Consider the following 14,731-nt stretch of genomic DNA (forward strand, 5'->3'; position numbering starts at 1 on the left):
CTATGGTGGTGGGCGGGATGGAGTAATTAACACTTTACTAATCAAATGGGTCTTGGGGGGGAAGATACAAACTGCACCCCACATCTGGGCAGAGACTGGCCGGAAGTGGCTGCAGCTTCCCTGGGCTGCTGACCCTGGCACTAGATGCAGTACAGAGATAGATCAATGCGTGAAACCGGCCGCACAGCGGGGTGAAGAGAAGGCGTGATGGTACCAGACCAGGAGTTGGCTTTGAGGGATGTTGTCAGCTGCTGAGGCCCATTGCAGACAGAAGAGGCGCACGCACATCAACCTTCTTCTGCCTCGTCTCTCCCCTCTAGCTCGGACCATTTTGTATTGATTGGTGTATTGCCACCGCACCAGGGGCCACAGGCACTGATCAGAGCCCCGCTGCGCAAAGCACTCTACAAACACATGTACCGGATTCTGATGAGCTAGCATTACTGTACAAGATTCCTGCTCTCCGAGAGCCACGCCCTGGCAGGGCCCCCACTGAGGATTTTGGCGGACGGCTCACCCTAGGGTCTTCAAAATGTCATTGCACTGAGAAGGGAGCAGATCCAGGCATCTGTTTCCTCACAAGCACATAGCAGAAAGGCCCAGTGTAGGACGTGAAAGAGATAGAGAGAAAAAACCTTTGTTTTTGTAGGGTTGCAACCATGTTTGTTTGCTCCTCCAAAATACTTTGCAATCTAGTTCAATTAAAAAAGAAAGAGAGACCACAAAGGTTACCAGCAGGTGACAGTCCAGACTGCTGTTATTTCTATGAAAGGTCACATTTGCACCCATCCAGGGCTGTGTTACCTTTAACATGCACCCTTCTAAGCTCCCATCTCAGCTTTCCTTCTACAGCTGCAGCTACAAACCTGCATACAAGTATTTAACCTTCCATCTAGTCACGGATAACACTGCTACTCCACGACCAGCCTCTAGGAGCCACTGGAGAGCAAGGCAGACGTGCCCCGGCATTAAGCCAAGCCAGCCCTCCTGACCTGCCCAGGAAGCAAACCAAGGAACAATTAACTTCTGCGCCATTAGAGTCTCACCTGAGAGCTTGCTGTAAGCCGTGTTAGTCATCCGGGCCACTTCTTCCAGAGTGGGCAATGGCGTCTCCTCTTCAATAGCTTCGCTGTTTTCCTCCGGCTGTGAGCCAACAGCTGGTGCTAGCCCTGCAAGGCAGAAAGAGTCTCACTCCTACAGCGGGGGAGGGGGGGGGAGGGCAGTCATGGGAGGGAGGGGATGCTGAACGCCAGGACCTCTCTGTCCCAGCATGTAGATTTGCCAGCCCTGAGCAGCATTTAGAGCCAACTGCGCACCCATTGCAAAGCAACACTCAGTGGCCTGATCGCTACATGCAACACGCTTCACACCAACGCGTTAAAGAAACGAAACCGATACACGTCCTCGTGGAGGCTTAGGTCATCGCTGGTCATTGCATTTGTCACTTGGGAATTGGCCCAAGGTCCAGGTCCTGCTATATTCAATTCTAATGCCTAGACTACAGGACCAAAGCAAGTTTTAAGCTGTTTATGGCTGATCAGGTTGTGGGACATCATAAGAACAGCCACACTGGGTCAGACCAAAGGTCCATCTAGCCCAGTATCCTGTCTTCTGACAGTGGCCAATGCCAGATGCCCCAGAGGGAATGAACAGAACAGGCAATCATTAAGTGATCCATCCCCTCTCGCCCGTTCCCAGTTTTTAGAAAACAGAGGCTAGGGACACCATTCCTGCCCATCCCTGGCTAACAGCCATCGAAGGACCTATCCTTCATGAATTTATCTAGTTCTTTTTTAAACCCTATTATAGTCTTGAACTTCACAACATCCTCTGGCAAGGAGTTCCACAGGTTGACTGTGCGTTGTGTGAAAAAATACTGCCTTTTGTTTCATTTAAATGTGCTGCCTATTAATTTCATTGGGTAGTCCCTAGTTCGTGTGTTATGAGAAGGAGTAAATAACACTTCCTTATTTACTTTCTCCACACCAGTCATGATTTTATAGACTATCATATCCCCACCTTAGTTGTCTCTTTTCCAAGCTGCAAAGTCCCAATCTTATTAATATCTCATCATATGGAAGCCATTCCATACCCCTAATCATTTTTATTGCCCTTTTCTGAACCTTTTCCAATTCCAATACATCTTTTTTGAGATGGGGCAACCACATCTGCACGCAGTATTCAAGATATGGGTGTACCGTGGATCTATACAGAGTCAATATGATATTTTCTGTCTTATCATCTATCCCTTTCCTAACGATTACCAACATTCGGTTCGCTTTTTTGACTGCTGCTGCATATTGAGCAGATGTTTTCAGAGAACTGTCCACAGTGACTCCAAGATCTCTTTCTTGAGTGGTAACAGCTAATTTAGACCCCATCATTTAATATGTATAGTTGGGATTATGTTTTCCAAAGTGCCTTACTTTGCATTTATCAACACTGAATTTCATCTGCCGTTTTGTTGCCCAGTCACCCAGTTTTGAGAGATCCTTTTGTAGCTCTTCGCAGTCTGCCTGGGACTTAACTATCTGCAAATTTTGCCATCTCACTATTTACCCCCTTTTCAAGATAATTTATGAATATGTTAAATAGGACAAGGACCAGTACAGACCCCTGGGGGACACCACTATTTACCTCTCTCCATTCTGAAAACTGACCATTTATTCCTACCCTTTGATTCCTATATTTTAACCAGTTACCGATCCATGAGAGGACCTTCCCTCTTATCCCATGACAGCTTACTTTGCTTAAGAGTCTTTGGTGAGGGACCTTGCCAAGGCTTTCTGAAAATCTAAATACACTATATCCACTGGATCCCCCTTGTCCACATGCTTGTTGACCCCCTCAAAGAATTCTAGTAGATTGGTGAGGCATGATTTCCCTTTACAAAAGCCATGTTGATTCTTCCCCAACATATTATGTTCATCTATGTGTCTGACAATTTTGTTCTTGACTATAATTTCAACCAGTGTGCCTGGTACTGAAGTCAGGTTTACCGGCCTGTAATTGCTGGGGTCTCCTCTGGAGCCCTTTTTTAAAAACTGGCATCACATTAGCTGTCCTCCAGTCATTTGGTACAGAAGCTGATTTAAATGATAGGTTACAGACTACTAGTAGTCCTGCAATTTCACATTTGACTTCCTTCAGAACTCTTGGGTGAATACCATCTGGTTCTGGTGACTTATTACTGTTTAGTTTATCAATTTGTTCCAAAACCTCCTCTAATGACATCTCAATCTGGGACGGTTCCTCAGATCTGTCACCTAAAAAGAATGGTTCGGGTTTGGGAATCTCCCTCACATCCTCAACCGTGAAGACCGATGCAAAGAATTAATTTAGTTTCTCGGCAGTGGCCTTATCGTCCTTGAGTGCTCCTTTAGCATCTAGATCGTCCACTGGCCCCACTGGTTGTTTAGCTGGGTTCCTGCATCTGATGTACTTAAAAAAATTTTGCTATTACTTTTTGAGTCTTTGGCTAGCTGTTCTTCAAATTCTTCTTTGGCCTTCCTAATTATGTTTTTACCCTTCACTTGTCAGAGTTTATGCTCCTTTCTATTTTCCTCACTAGGATTTAACTTCCACTTTTTAAAGGATACTACCATGGAGGTTCTGGACTTCAACCTCTTACCTAGCAGCCTAAATTTGGCCTCCAGGACCTCTCTCCTATCCTTCCCTATGTCACTGGTACCTACATGTACCACGACCACCAGATCTTCCCCAGCACTACACACAAATCTGTCTAGATGTCTCAAGAAATCCGCAACCTTTGCATCAGGCAGGCAAGCCACCATGCGGTTCTCCCGGTCCTCGCAAACCCAGCTATCTACGTTTCTAATGATCGAATCGCCAGTTACTAATACCGGTCTCTTCCTAATAACTGGAGTTCTCTCCCCCGAAGAGGTATCCTCAGTGCAAGAGGATACCACGATATCATCTGGAAGGAAGGTCCCAACTATGGGGTCGTTCCCCTCTGCTCCAGTTGGATGTTCTCCTTCCCTGAGGCTTTCATCCTCTTCAACAGCACAGAGGCTGTCAGACCGGGGGTGGGACCGTTCTACTGTGTCCCGGAAAGCCTCATCTATGTATCTCTCTGTCTCCCTTAGCTCCTCCTGCTCAGCCACCCTGGCCTCCAAAGCCCGTACACAGTCTCTGAGGGCCAAGAGCTCCTTGCCCCAAATGCACACATACATCTAGCTGAATTGGAGGGAAAAAAGGCAAAATGGGATCGAGACCATGAAATGATTGATCAGATCCAATATCTAGCTCTCTGCAAGCTGGTGGCCTGGGCAAACGCTGTCAGGACCAGTCACTTTTCACAGGAACACAGGACTCGCTAGACTGGATCAGACCCGAGGTATCCAGTCTCTGACCAGCATCAGATGCTTCAGAGGAAGGTATAAAAACTCCGCAGTAGATGTGGGATGATCAGCCCCTACGTTAGCACTCATCCTGGTTTCTAGTAGTCAGAGATTGGCTTAAACCCTGAAGCAGGTTTGATGTCCCTTCCAATACCCCTCTTTTACATGAGCTACTCTAACTCTGGATTCTCTGGTTATCCATAGGCATTCCGGTCCCTTTTTCAGTCTTGCTAGGTTCTTGTCCACAATGACATCCTATGGCAGCAAGTTCCACAATCTAGTTACAGGTTTTCTGTAAACATATTCCCTTTTATCAGTTTCCCACCATCCAATGTCACTGAGTTTCCCCTTCTTCCTGTGCTGTGAGCCAGGGAGAGCAGAAGCTCTTGATCGCCTTCTCTAGACCATTCATTGGGTTATAGACTTTTATCACGTCCATTTTTCTCTTCTCTAAGGTAACAATCTTAATCCTTTCAGTCTCTTCCTATGAGAGGTTTCCCCCAAAGGCCAGGTCCTGAAACCAGCAGGAGGGGAGAGGAGAGATTCCCACTGTTACTCCTCTTGATGCTTGGCCTTGGGAAAGTTCCCGATTGCCTCTGGCAAGCAGCAGTCTTTACTGTCCTGCATACCTGGGGGCTCTCTGTATCCATTAGCGCTTGTGTTGTGTTCTCTCATTCATTGCTGCACAGGTAACATTTATCTCATGCTGTTGCTGTAACTTATCCAGCATTAAAAGGTAAAGTGGGTGGAACTTTATAACCTAACCTGTCCTGTCCGGTTCCTGACACCGGTGCAGGTATCTGATGTGGGCTGTTGCTTTTTCAGGTTGGCCCAGCTGGCTGTGGGAGGTAGAAAGCCCTTACCTCCGCCTTTACACTCTGAGGCCCAGTGCCCTGTTCCGCCACATCTGAAGCAGGTATCTGAGCCCCTGTCAAAGCATCTGCCACCTCCTCCAAACCATTCGCCTTTCTTCTGCCACTTCTGCTTCCACACCTGTAAATGGACCAGCATGCCTAAGCCAGGGCCTTGCTTGTAAGCCAAACAAGCCCCACCAGAAACAGCCAGATCAGGGACATAGGAACCTCCTACATCTCCACACCCAGTCAGTGATCGCTCCTGGGAAATGCACCACCGCTGGGGGTGGCAGTCAGCCGGTATGCAACAGTGCACAGCAACACTGCACAACTGTTAGGCCATGAAGCAAAACAAAGGAGAATTCTGAATTCATTTGAAACTGCAGACGATGGGAGGCTAGAAATGACTTTGGCTGGAAACCAGCCTTTTGGTAGCTCGCTTAGCAAATGTGCTGGAAAGGGACTCCTTGTTCTCGCCACTGGGATGAAGAAGCCTTAAAACCGTCTGCATTTTCCTCAGTTAAGTTAGACTGTAAGCTCCCTGGGGCAGGAACTGCCTCTTGCTCGGTGTTTCATGGAATCTAAGGCCAGCAGGGACCATTGCAATCATCTAGTCTGACCCTCCTGTGTCACACCTGCCCCAAAATAATTCCTAGAGTGGATCTTTTAGAAAAACATCCAAGGTTGATTTTAAAATCGTCAGTGATAGAGAATCTATCACAACCCTCGATAAATTGTTCCAGGGGTTAATTACCTTCACCATTAACAATTTATGTCTTATTTCCAGTCTGAGTTGTCTAGCTTCAACTTCCAATCTTTCACTGCTAGACTGAAGAGCCCATTATCACATATGTGTTCCCCACATAGGTATTATAGACTGCAATCAAGTCACAGCTTAACAAAGAGAAGGTTAAAGAAAGTAGACTGAGGGTATGTCTACACAGCACAGAAAACCCCACGGCCGGCCTATGCCGACCGACTCGGGCTTCCAGGCGCAGGCTGTGGGGCGGTTTCATTGCGGAGTAGATTTCTGGGCTTGGGCTGGAGCTCTAGGACGCTGCGGGGTGAGAAGAGCACCCCTACAAAGCAGCATCCCTTCTGTACAGTGCCAGTATCTCTAGCCTATAGGTACCCAGGATCTGTAGGGCACACGCCCTACCTCCTCCAGGGCGCCCAGCCCGCAGGCAGCATTTCCTTGGTCTCCCTTCGCTGAAGGGCAGGGGGTCTATTTGAACCCTATGAATTTGAGAGATCTAAAGAGATCCAAACTCCAGGGGCTAGCCAGGCAGGGAACAGCAGATTAAACACAAGAGAGGTTTATTTTTAAGAGAGATTCAAAATACATCCAACCCTCCCTGCACATTTCTATGACCTTTCCCGTCAACTGGAACGCATTGTTTATTTCAGACCTCGGAGCCTGAGGCAAAGTCAGATTTTCTGATTTTGTTAGATTGGAAAGAAAATTCTTACAGAAAGCGTCTCCTAGCAGCATCTGCCGTCCTCACCTGTCCTTGAAGCTACTCAGATGTGATACAGGGACAATCATCATCTAAAGAGTCAACCCAGGGAAAGGCTATCAGCGCTTCCACATAAACCGTTTTGAGAAGCAACTGATAACCCAGATATTTTTATACTGCTTGGTCCCTTTGCCTGTGGATCACGTTTGCAGACGTGCTGTGTAAACATACCAAGCTTTAAAAATAAACAGGCTTTTCTTTCAGCTAAAATCAGAATGTATTTCTCTTCCCTCTATACCCCGCACTAGACACGCTTTCTCTCTCATGCACATAGCGGTTCACTAAGCATCCCAGCAAATCTTCGCTAGAAGGCTAATATATTTCAGTAGCACGTCTCTTTGGAGAAGGCCCCTGCCGGGTACTGCAAATTGTGTTAAAATTACAAGCTATCACTCAAAGTTTGCAATACCTAGCAAGCAAGAGGGTATAAATACCTAGCTCCATCAGAAATACGGTCTGCAGCACAGAATGAAACATTCAGAACTGCTCACAGCCTGTGCTGTGGGAGAGCGGAGATGGGGAAGGAGAGGTTAGCAGCATGGAAAGACACAGGGACATGGGAAATGAGGGTTGTTGCTCTTTTATAAAGGGAGATCCTTCCCCTTAATTAGGACTCGCCAAGCAATTGGCCGTCTCACCTGCTTGCGAAGGCGATGTCCTCTCAACGCGTAACCTTTAACATGAGATTTCTTCTTCAGGTTGAGTCTGACAAAGTTGCCGTCCTTCTTTGGAGGGGCCCTGGAAAAGCAAGTCCAGACGGTAGAGTCAGGCAGCGTGTATGTTGCCCATGAAGATGCACTGGATTGTATTCTTGCTGCAATGAAAGCTGGACTGCATCAAGGAAGGCAACATGGAGCAATGGCAAGAGATGGGGATAGGTCTAGTTTCATTTTCCCAAGGAGACTGAAATGCAAGTAGTAAAGCCGCACCACTGGTGAAATCTATACCACGCTGCCCTTCCCTGGCACCTCCCATCCACGGATTTCAAAGTGCTGCAGAAACAACAATTAATCTTCACAACCCCCCCCATGACAGATATCATCATCCCCATTTGACAGAGGGGGAAACTGAGGCACAGAGAAGCTAATGGCCACATTTTCAAAAGTTGCTTTTCTCATTCTGGGGGCCTTGATTTTGGAGAGGCCACCTTGAGACACTTTGGCTTGGCTAGGCTAGCAGAGGGGTTAAGAACCCACGCCTCTCATCAGAGCCAATAAGTGTTTGTGAAAAACCAGGCGCAAGGGGTCTCATGTGGGGCACCCAAAATTAGTGGAGACTTCTGAAAGCATTGGCTTAAGTTGGCCCAAAGTTACACGCTCCGTCTGTGGGAGAGCCAGGAACAGAACCGAGGTGCCCTGACTCCAAGTCCCATGCTTTCCAGACTAGACGATCATAAGGGTCCCTTCTGACCTTAAAGTCTATGACTCACATGAGACTACCCAAGAGAAGGGCCAGATTCTGCCACTCTCACACACACCGAAGATGACCTTATTCTGAGAGCAACCCCACTGATTTGGGTGGGGAAGAATCTGTCCCCAAGCAATATTTTGAAAGCAATGTTTAGAGAACCCAATACGTGCTTAGTGACATAGGGAGGGAGATATTCTGAACCAGTCAGTACCGCTCGCTACTCTTCCCCTCAGGGCTCCAGAGCTAGTTTCGAACCCCTGGAGTCACTCTGCAAAAGGAGCCGAGCCGCTCAGCACTCACCTCGATAAATGCTCTGGAGACAGATCCTCTCTCTCCGTCGATATTTAATGTGCCCCCTGCCTCGAAACGGGACATGGAGGTGCTTTGACAAGCAGATTGGAAAGTCGTCTAGCTTCCTTGCAGCATCTCTGCTGGGCTAGCTTCTACTGCCCACTACACTGGGCTGAGTTTTGTTTATTTTACCCACGCTGCTTGCAATCGCCATTTAGTGGCTTGAAAAAGCACCAAGTCATCCTAAACCTCCCCTGCTCCCAATTTCCATTTGGCAACCCCCTTGCGCAGCTTCCTCTCCTGCCCTGGTTTTGATTTATTTCTCCTGTTACATCAGCGTCACCCCTGCTATCGGCAGCTGGAGGGTTTAGTCACCTGCTCGTTGCAGAGAGCCAGACTCCTCTGGCTACAGCAGATCAAACTCTGCTCCCCCATAGCAGTTCTCAGCTGGTATACGGTCTCTCAACGACCAGAGCCAACTGTCACAGTCAGAGCAGCCTCTACGCTGCTCCAATTTATGCCAGGGCCAGCTTGAGAATTGGGGCGCTGTAACTGGTTCCCTGACTGCTTCTCTCATCTGCAGGACCAAGTGCCTCTTCGCACAAGAGAGGATCTGGCCCATAGTTAAATAAATATAGGCCTTGCACGCTCCATCAGAGCTGCGGGCAGGAAGCAGGCTACATTAGGGCATGAGGATGCTCATTCGGAATTGAAGTCAACTGGGAAAGCACTTGCACCTTGGAACACCAGCTTAGGCCAGTTTCCTCACACATTTCAGATGCTGTTCAGGTCCAAGCAGGTTTCATAGAATATCAGGGTTGGAAGGAACCTCAGGAGGTATCTAGTCCCACCCCCTGCTCAAAGCAGGACCAATCCCCAGACAGATTTTTGCCCCAGATCCCTAAGTGGCCCCCTCAAGGATTGAACTCACAACCCTGCGTTTAGCAGGCCAATGCTCAAACCACTGAGATATCCCTTCCCTCATTTATTTTACTGCCAGGCGGTTTCCAGGAATTGCAGATGACGCTGCAAGAGTTGCCCATCTTATACACCCGTGAGATGGCGAGCTCTAGATCCCTGGCCACTTGGGTCAACAGGGAGCATTGCATGGTGGGACCTTTAGTCTCCAAGTGCTGCCTCTCTATACTCAAGACAAGGACAACTTCTGGCTACATTGTACAATCCTGTGGGCTGCACTTTGGCTACCCCAGCTGGATTCCCAACTCCAAGGCTGAGCCACCAGAAGAGACCAAACCCACCTGCAGACGCTGGCTCTGCTGCTCCATTTGTGCTTCCCCTCCCCTTCGACTTCTCCAAGGAGGTTTTCAGAGAGCATTGGCACATCCCTTCCCTTCTCCTCTTTAGCCTCCACAGACTCCCCATCCTCTTCCAAGTTGTTTTCGCCTGGCTTTGGCTCACAGACAGCCCTTCTTGCTTTCTTCTTCACAGAGACGGGGTTGTCTCTGGCTGATGCATTAGTCCGCCTGCGCTTTGGCGCCACAGCACCATCTTCTGGGCCTGTCACACCATCATCTCTGCTGGCTGTGGCAGTTCGCTGCCTCTTTTTATTGGTCGCTTTGACCTTCTTGGGTTGACTGGGCCCGTCCCCTGTTCTACAAGAGGCTCCTCCCTCCCCTCCTGAAGTGTTACCAAGCTTCTCCTGCTCTGCTCCCTGATGGGCATCCTTTGGGAGATTCTTAGGTTTACTGACCCGTTCTTTGGCGATGCTGATTTCAGCAGCACCAAGCGTCGAGTCCATCCTGCCATTCCCTTGGGTTTCACTAGTGCCTTGCTCATCCTTCACAGCCACCCTGCAGTCATCTCCACCACCTTTCATTAGATCATCCCCCTCCAGCGCAGCTCCTTGCCGGTTTCTCCTAGAAGGATCCCGGTGTTCCTGCAGCTTCCAGCTCCCCAGGAGGCAGTTTCCCAGAGGTGGAACATGCTCACTTTCCGGGGACTGAGCCCTAGCTCCAGTGGTTTGGTCCAGGGAACGGTCATGCAGAGGTTGGGCAACATTCCCCTGCAGGGCACGGCCTGCTTTTGTCTGTTCTTTGTTCCTGCCATTTGAGGTAGAAGCACTTTCCTCTCTTGGTCTCTCCCCTGCTTTCTCCCTGATGCCCTGACACCTGTCCAGCCAACCAGGATCCAGGGAGCCCAGTCTCTGGGCCACTGTCTGCTTCAATTGCTGGAATTTATTCACCTCAGGGCTCGGCTTCAGCCCTGCCGACAGGATGGTGGGGGCCAGCCTCGATATCGATGGCGGGAGGAGGAGGTCTCCTGGCTCATTCGGATCAGAGTTAGTAATGCAGTTGTTGTTGCTTTTCAGCGATGGCATCTGGGGGGACTCTGGAGATGCACCCTGGTTGCTGTTGTCTGAGCTCTTCAACAGGGGCACAGCTGGCTTCCCTCGGGGAGTCAAGGACTTCCTCAAAGTTATAGGACGCTCCTGCAATCAGAAATAAATGGTGGTAAGTTTTCGGCATTCCCAGTCTAGGCCCTACACTGCTTCTCTCCGTGTCGCCCCTATGCACAGACACCCTTGGAATCCAGCTTCCCCAGGCCCTTTCCCGCCCCAAATCCAAGTTGCTCCTACAGAATCACTTCTTCCGGGATGTCCACAACAAGGGACACAATCCAACAGCTAAAAATCAGCTCCAAAGTACTCCTTCCTCTGGGCTTCCTGGTGCCTCCATCAGCTCTGCCAACTCTTCAGGGCAAAGACTGGCTTCACTGCACAGCCTCAAGTATAGCGTCAGCACACACAGAACTTATAGCAAGCCCCAAAGAAAAGGTTAGCTCTTTAAAAACCCCCAATGAATAACCAGTCACGCTAGCATCACAGCTACTCCGGGTAGCAGTTCTTTGGTGCACCAATGGCTTCCAAACGAGTTCCATTTGCTTTCCCACATCAACTCTCAACACCCATCTTCTCCTCACACTAAAGGGAAGATGCAAGAACAAAGACACTTTCAACGGACGCCTCCCTCTGATAAGAATGAGTGACACGTTTAGAGCGCCCCAAAGGATGCGAAGGGCCACGTTCAACCAGCCTTACTCATGATGCAGCGTGAGTGCAAGACCCAGCAGAATTTGGCCCAGATTAACAAGCTATGCGCAGAGGGGTCGTTTCAACCATCAGTGAAATGCAGCCACCTCTGGAGTGGAACGTGGCAGCTGTTTTAACAAACTGCTCAAAAACTTTGGGACAGGAAGTGAAGAATATGGCATCCAACAGAACCTGCTGGTGAGGTTTCGTGCTGTAGAATGTAGATACCCATATGAAATCTGATCATGACACTGGAAGTAACACCTCTACTCCAGGGGAACATGCCAGGGGATCTTTTGTTACTACAAGGAGTCAGGAGCTCTGGTTTAGGCAGCTTTCCAAGGATTCAATATTACAACAGGATAGTAAATATCCAAACGTAATTTCCATTGCTTCTGAAAATACCCGCTTTGCCTTGGGCAGGAATTAGCAGCCTCTTAAAGGAGAATTCCTGTGATTTCAGTCACATGTGCTGAACACGTCTAAGAGATCTCACCAGATATCAGACCCGTTTTCATTATGCAGCAGCTCCTGAGCGAAAGGGTTTAACCAGCCCATAAGAACTACCTGTGTGAACAGCACCAGGCAAGGGCAAATCAAAGATTCATTAGATTTTCGGTGGGGACTAAAAACAAACAAAATGTATCATCCCCCTTTCTCCAGCCCTGTTATTTGATAACAGCAGAGTCAGATGAAAGAGGAGCCTCACACAGCGCCTGGGGTGCAGTCTAACCCCTCAGCTGGTTTGCAGATCACCTCCGTGATCTCATGAAAATGGATCACGTGACTCCAGCGGGGCAGCCTCACCTTCCTCAGCATCGTTTGAACTGAGCCCTTCTCACTCAGAGGGTTTTGCAGAGTTCACAGGTTTGATTTGCTAACAAGGTTCGCTGAAAATTTGTTGGGCACTCACCCCTGGGGCCCTGTCTGGAAATGCAGCGGGGCATTTTCCTCCTCTTCTGAGAAAGGGCCATGAGCCGCTTTGAGAGGTGCCTCCTGGGCTCTCTCTCCACTGCCTGCCATGCAAGCGTCATTTCAAACTGCGCCTGCACATATGAAAGGGAGGTGATTACGCAGGCTGAGCCTCTGTACTAAACAGAGGGGCAGCTGCAAGCTACAGCTCCCAGCATGCAATGTGCCCCCTTGATCTAAGCTTGGCCTCCTGTGGAGCATCCCATCCCAAGAGCTGTAGTCCACCCAGTCTGCACTTCTGCATTAAAGAGGAGAGCAACATTACTGAATTCAGTGGATCACACGTTGGCCACCTCTGCTGTTTGGGACTAGACAGGAGATTCTGCCTAGTGAATCCATTCAGAGTGCTAGAGCGACGTCTCCTCTCCTAAGCCTAGCACACAAATGCTACTCCTTCGGAAGCCCAGGGGTTCGTTCATCAGAACTACCCTGAAGTTACCCAAACATCAAAGGCCCTTTCACGGACAGACCTTTATGGCAGCTCCCAGGTTGGCTTTCAGCTTCATTCCAAAAAACTGCGCAGACGCCTTTAGGGTGTCACGGTCCTGGTGGCTCAGCTTGGGGGCTTTCTGCCCTCGATTCAGATGTGCGCCCCAGCAACCCGAGTCAGGTGCCTCGAATAAAGAGACAACAGTTAAACCAAGCTAGAGCACTTCTCTAGGAGCCAATTAGAGAGCACAAGCACATGACCACTGATCTTTGAGATGGGGGAGGTGGGGGATGAAGAGCCAGAGAGTACCTACACATTTATAAGTAACACTGTACTATCCGTTAGCCCTCCCAAGAGGGCAAAGGGAGCTGGATGGAAAACATCGGGCCTTCAGGTGTGTATCAGCCCATCATCCTCTAGTGCAGTGGTTTTCAACCAGGGGTCCGAGGCCCTCCAGGGTGCCGTGAGCAGGTTTCATGGGGGCCGCCAAGCAGGGCCAGCATGAGACTCGTTGGGCCCCAGGGTAGAAAGCTGAAGCCCCACTGCATGGGATTGAAGCCTGCGCCCTGACCTCTGCCACTCAGGGCTGAAACTGAAGCCTGGGCAATATAGATTTGTGGGGGCCCCGTGGCCGCAGGCCCCAGGCAATTGACCTGCTTGCTACCCCCTAACGCCAGCCTTGGCTTTTAGATGCTGAAAACCAGTTGTGGTGGCACAGGTGGGCCGTGGAGTTTTTATAGCTTGTTGAGGGGGCCTCAGAGAGAAAAAGGTTGAGAACCCCTGCTCTAGTGCAGCAGTCCCGAAACTTGTGAGGGGGCCCCCCCCTTAACCCTGTCCGCACCCCAGGGCTGGGACCATGGCTGGGGGGGACACATGCAGACAGCGGTAAGGGGTCCAAGGCTAGGCTGGGTCTGGGGGCAGGAGCAAAGCCGCAGCTGAGCTGCGGTGGGGGCTAGCAGCCGGGCCCGTGGCCAAGTGTGGCTCCATTCCCGGCCTTTCCCCCAGCCTCTGCCCCAGGCCTGGAATGGGGCTGTGGCCAGTGGCCAAGGCTGGGGATGGGCCAAGGCACGCGAGGGGACAGGAGCCAGGGATGCAGCTGGGGGCCGGACTGTAGCAGAGCTGGGGCTGAGGAGGGGCTGGATGGCACTCTACAAGTGCCTCTCCACAGCAATTCAGTCATACCACCTCTCCGAGCGGTATAAAGTCACGGTTGATGTAATTAGGTTGATACAGTATCAGTATAGACACTGTGTTGCTTACGTTGACTGTTAATGGCCTCCAGGAGCAGTCTCACAATGCCCCATGCTGACAGTACAATCAGTACAAGCGCTCCTGGTGAGGACGCACACTGCCAGCACAAGGAGCCAAGCATGCAGACACAAGCGATTTAATAACTGTGGTGGCTGTATGCCAATGTAACTTGGGTTGATTGTTGCAATCCCTCCAACCCAGAGCTAGCAGTGTCCGTGCAAGTTCTGCATACACAAGAGCTGCACAATCAGGTCTTGTCACAACTCCCAGAAAGAGGTGGCACTGCAAAGACGCTGCAGAGCTCAGCAAAGCACAAGTGTCCCTTGGTTACCTGTTCCACTGCTGGGGTTCCTTTAGCGGCTTGCTGGCAGACTGAGCTGGATTCAGGGGGGCCTTGATGCTCTCTTGCTTGCTTTAGCACTTTATACTCTCTGTATAGTTCTGTGCATTCAAATAAGGATGATAAGAGTAGAAGTCATAAGGTAGCTGGGACATGCTCCATGGTCTTATTTCTGTTGGAAAACCCAAGCAGTAATGTACTCGTACAGGAAAGCAGACACCCATTCCCCGAAGAACAAGGATGCTGTAGATTTCAG

General features: G+C 49.7%; 1 protein-coding gene across 1 annotated transcript in view; it reads right to left on the minus strand.

The window, feature by feature from the left end:
* RECQL4 (RecQ like helicase 4) overlaps window positions 1–14,731 on the minus strand; it is a 39,415-nt gene that overhangs the window by 18,617 nt on the left and 6,067 nt on the right. Inside the window, exons 4-9 of the mRNA XM_054017039.1 lie at window positions 14,467–14,576; window positions 12,925–13,068; window positions 9,693–10,882; window positions 7,371–7,470; window positions 5,225–5,354; window positions 1,047–1,169 (exon numbers count right to left, since the gene is read on the minus strand). Of these exons, the coding sequence (XP_053873014.1) occupies window positions 1,047–1,169; window positions 5,225–5,354; window positions 7,371–7,470; window positions 9,693–10,882; window positions 12,925–13,068; window positions 14,467–14,576 (1,797 nt within the window). The remainder of the gene's footprint in view (window positions 1–1,046; window positions 1,170–5,224; window positions 5,355–7,370; window positions 7,471–9,692; window positions 10,883–12,924; window positions 13,069–14,466; window positions 14,577–14,731) is intronic.

The sequence above is a fragment of the Malaclemys terrapin genome, chromosome 2 (assembly GCF_027887155.1).
Source record: "Malaclemys terrapin pileata isolate rMalTer1 chromosome 2, rMalTer1.hap1, whole genome shotgun sequence".
Lineage (NCBI taxonomy): Eukaryota > Metazoa > Chordata > Testudines > Emydidae > Malaclemys > Malaclemys terrapin.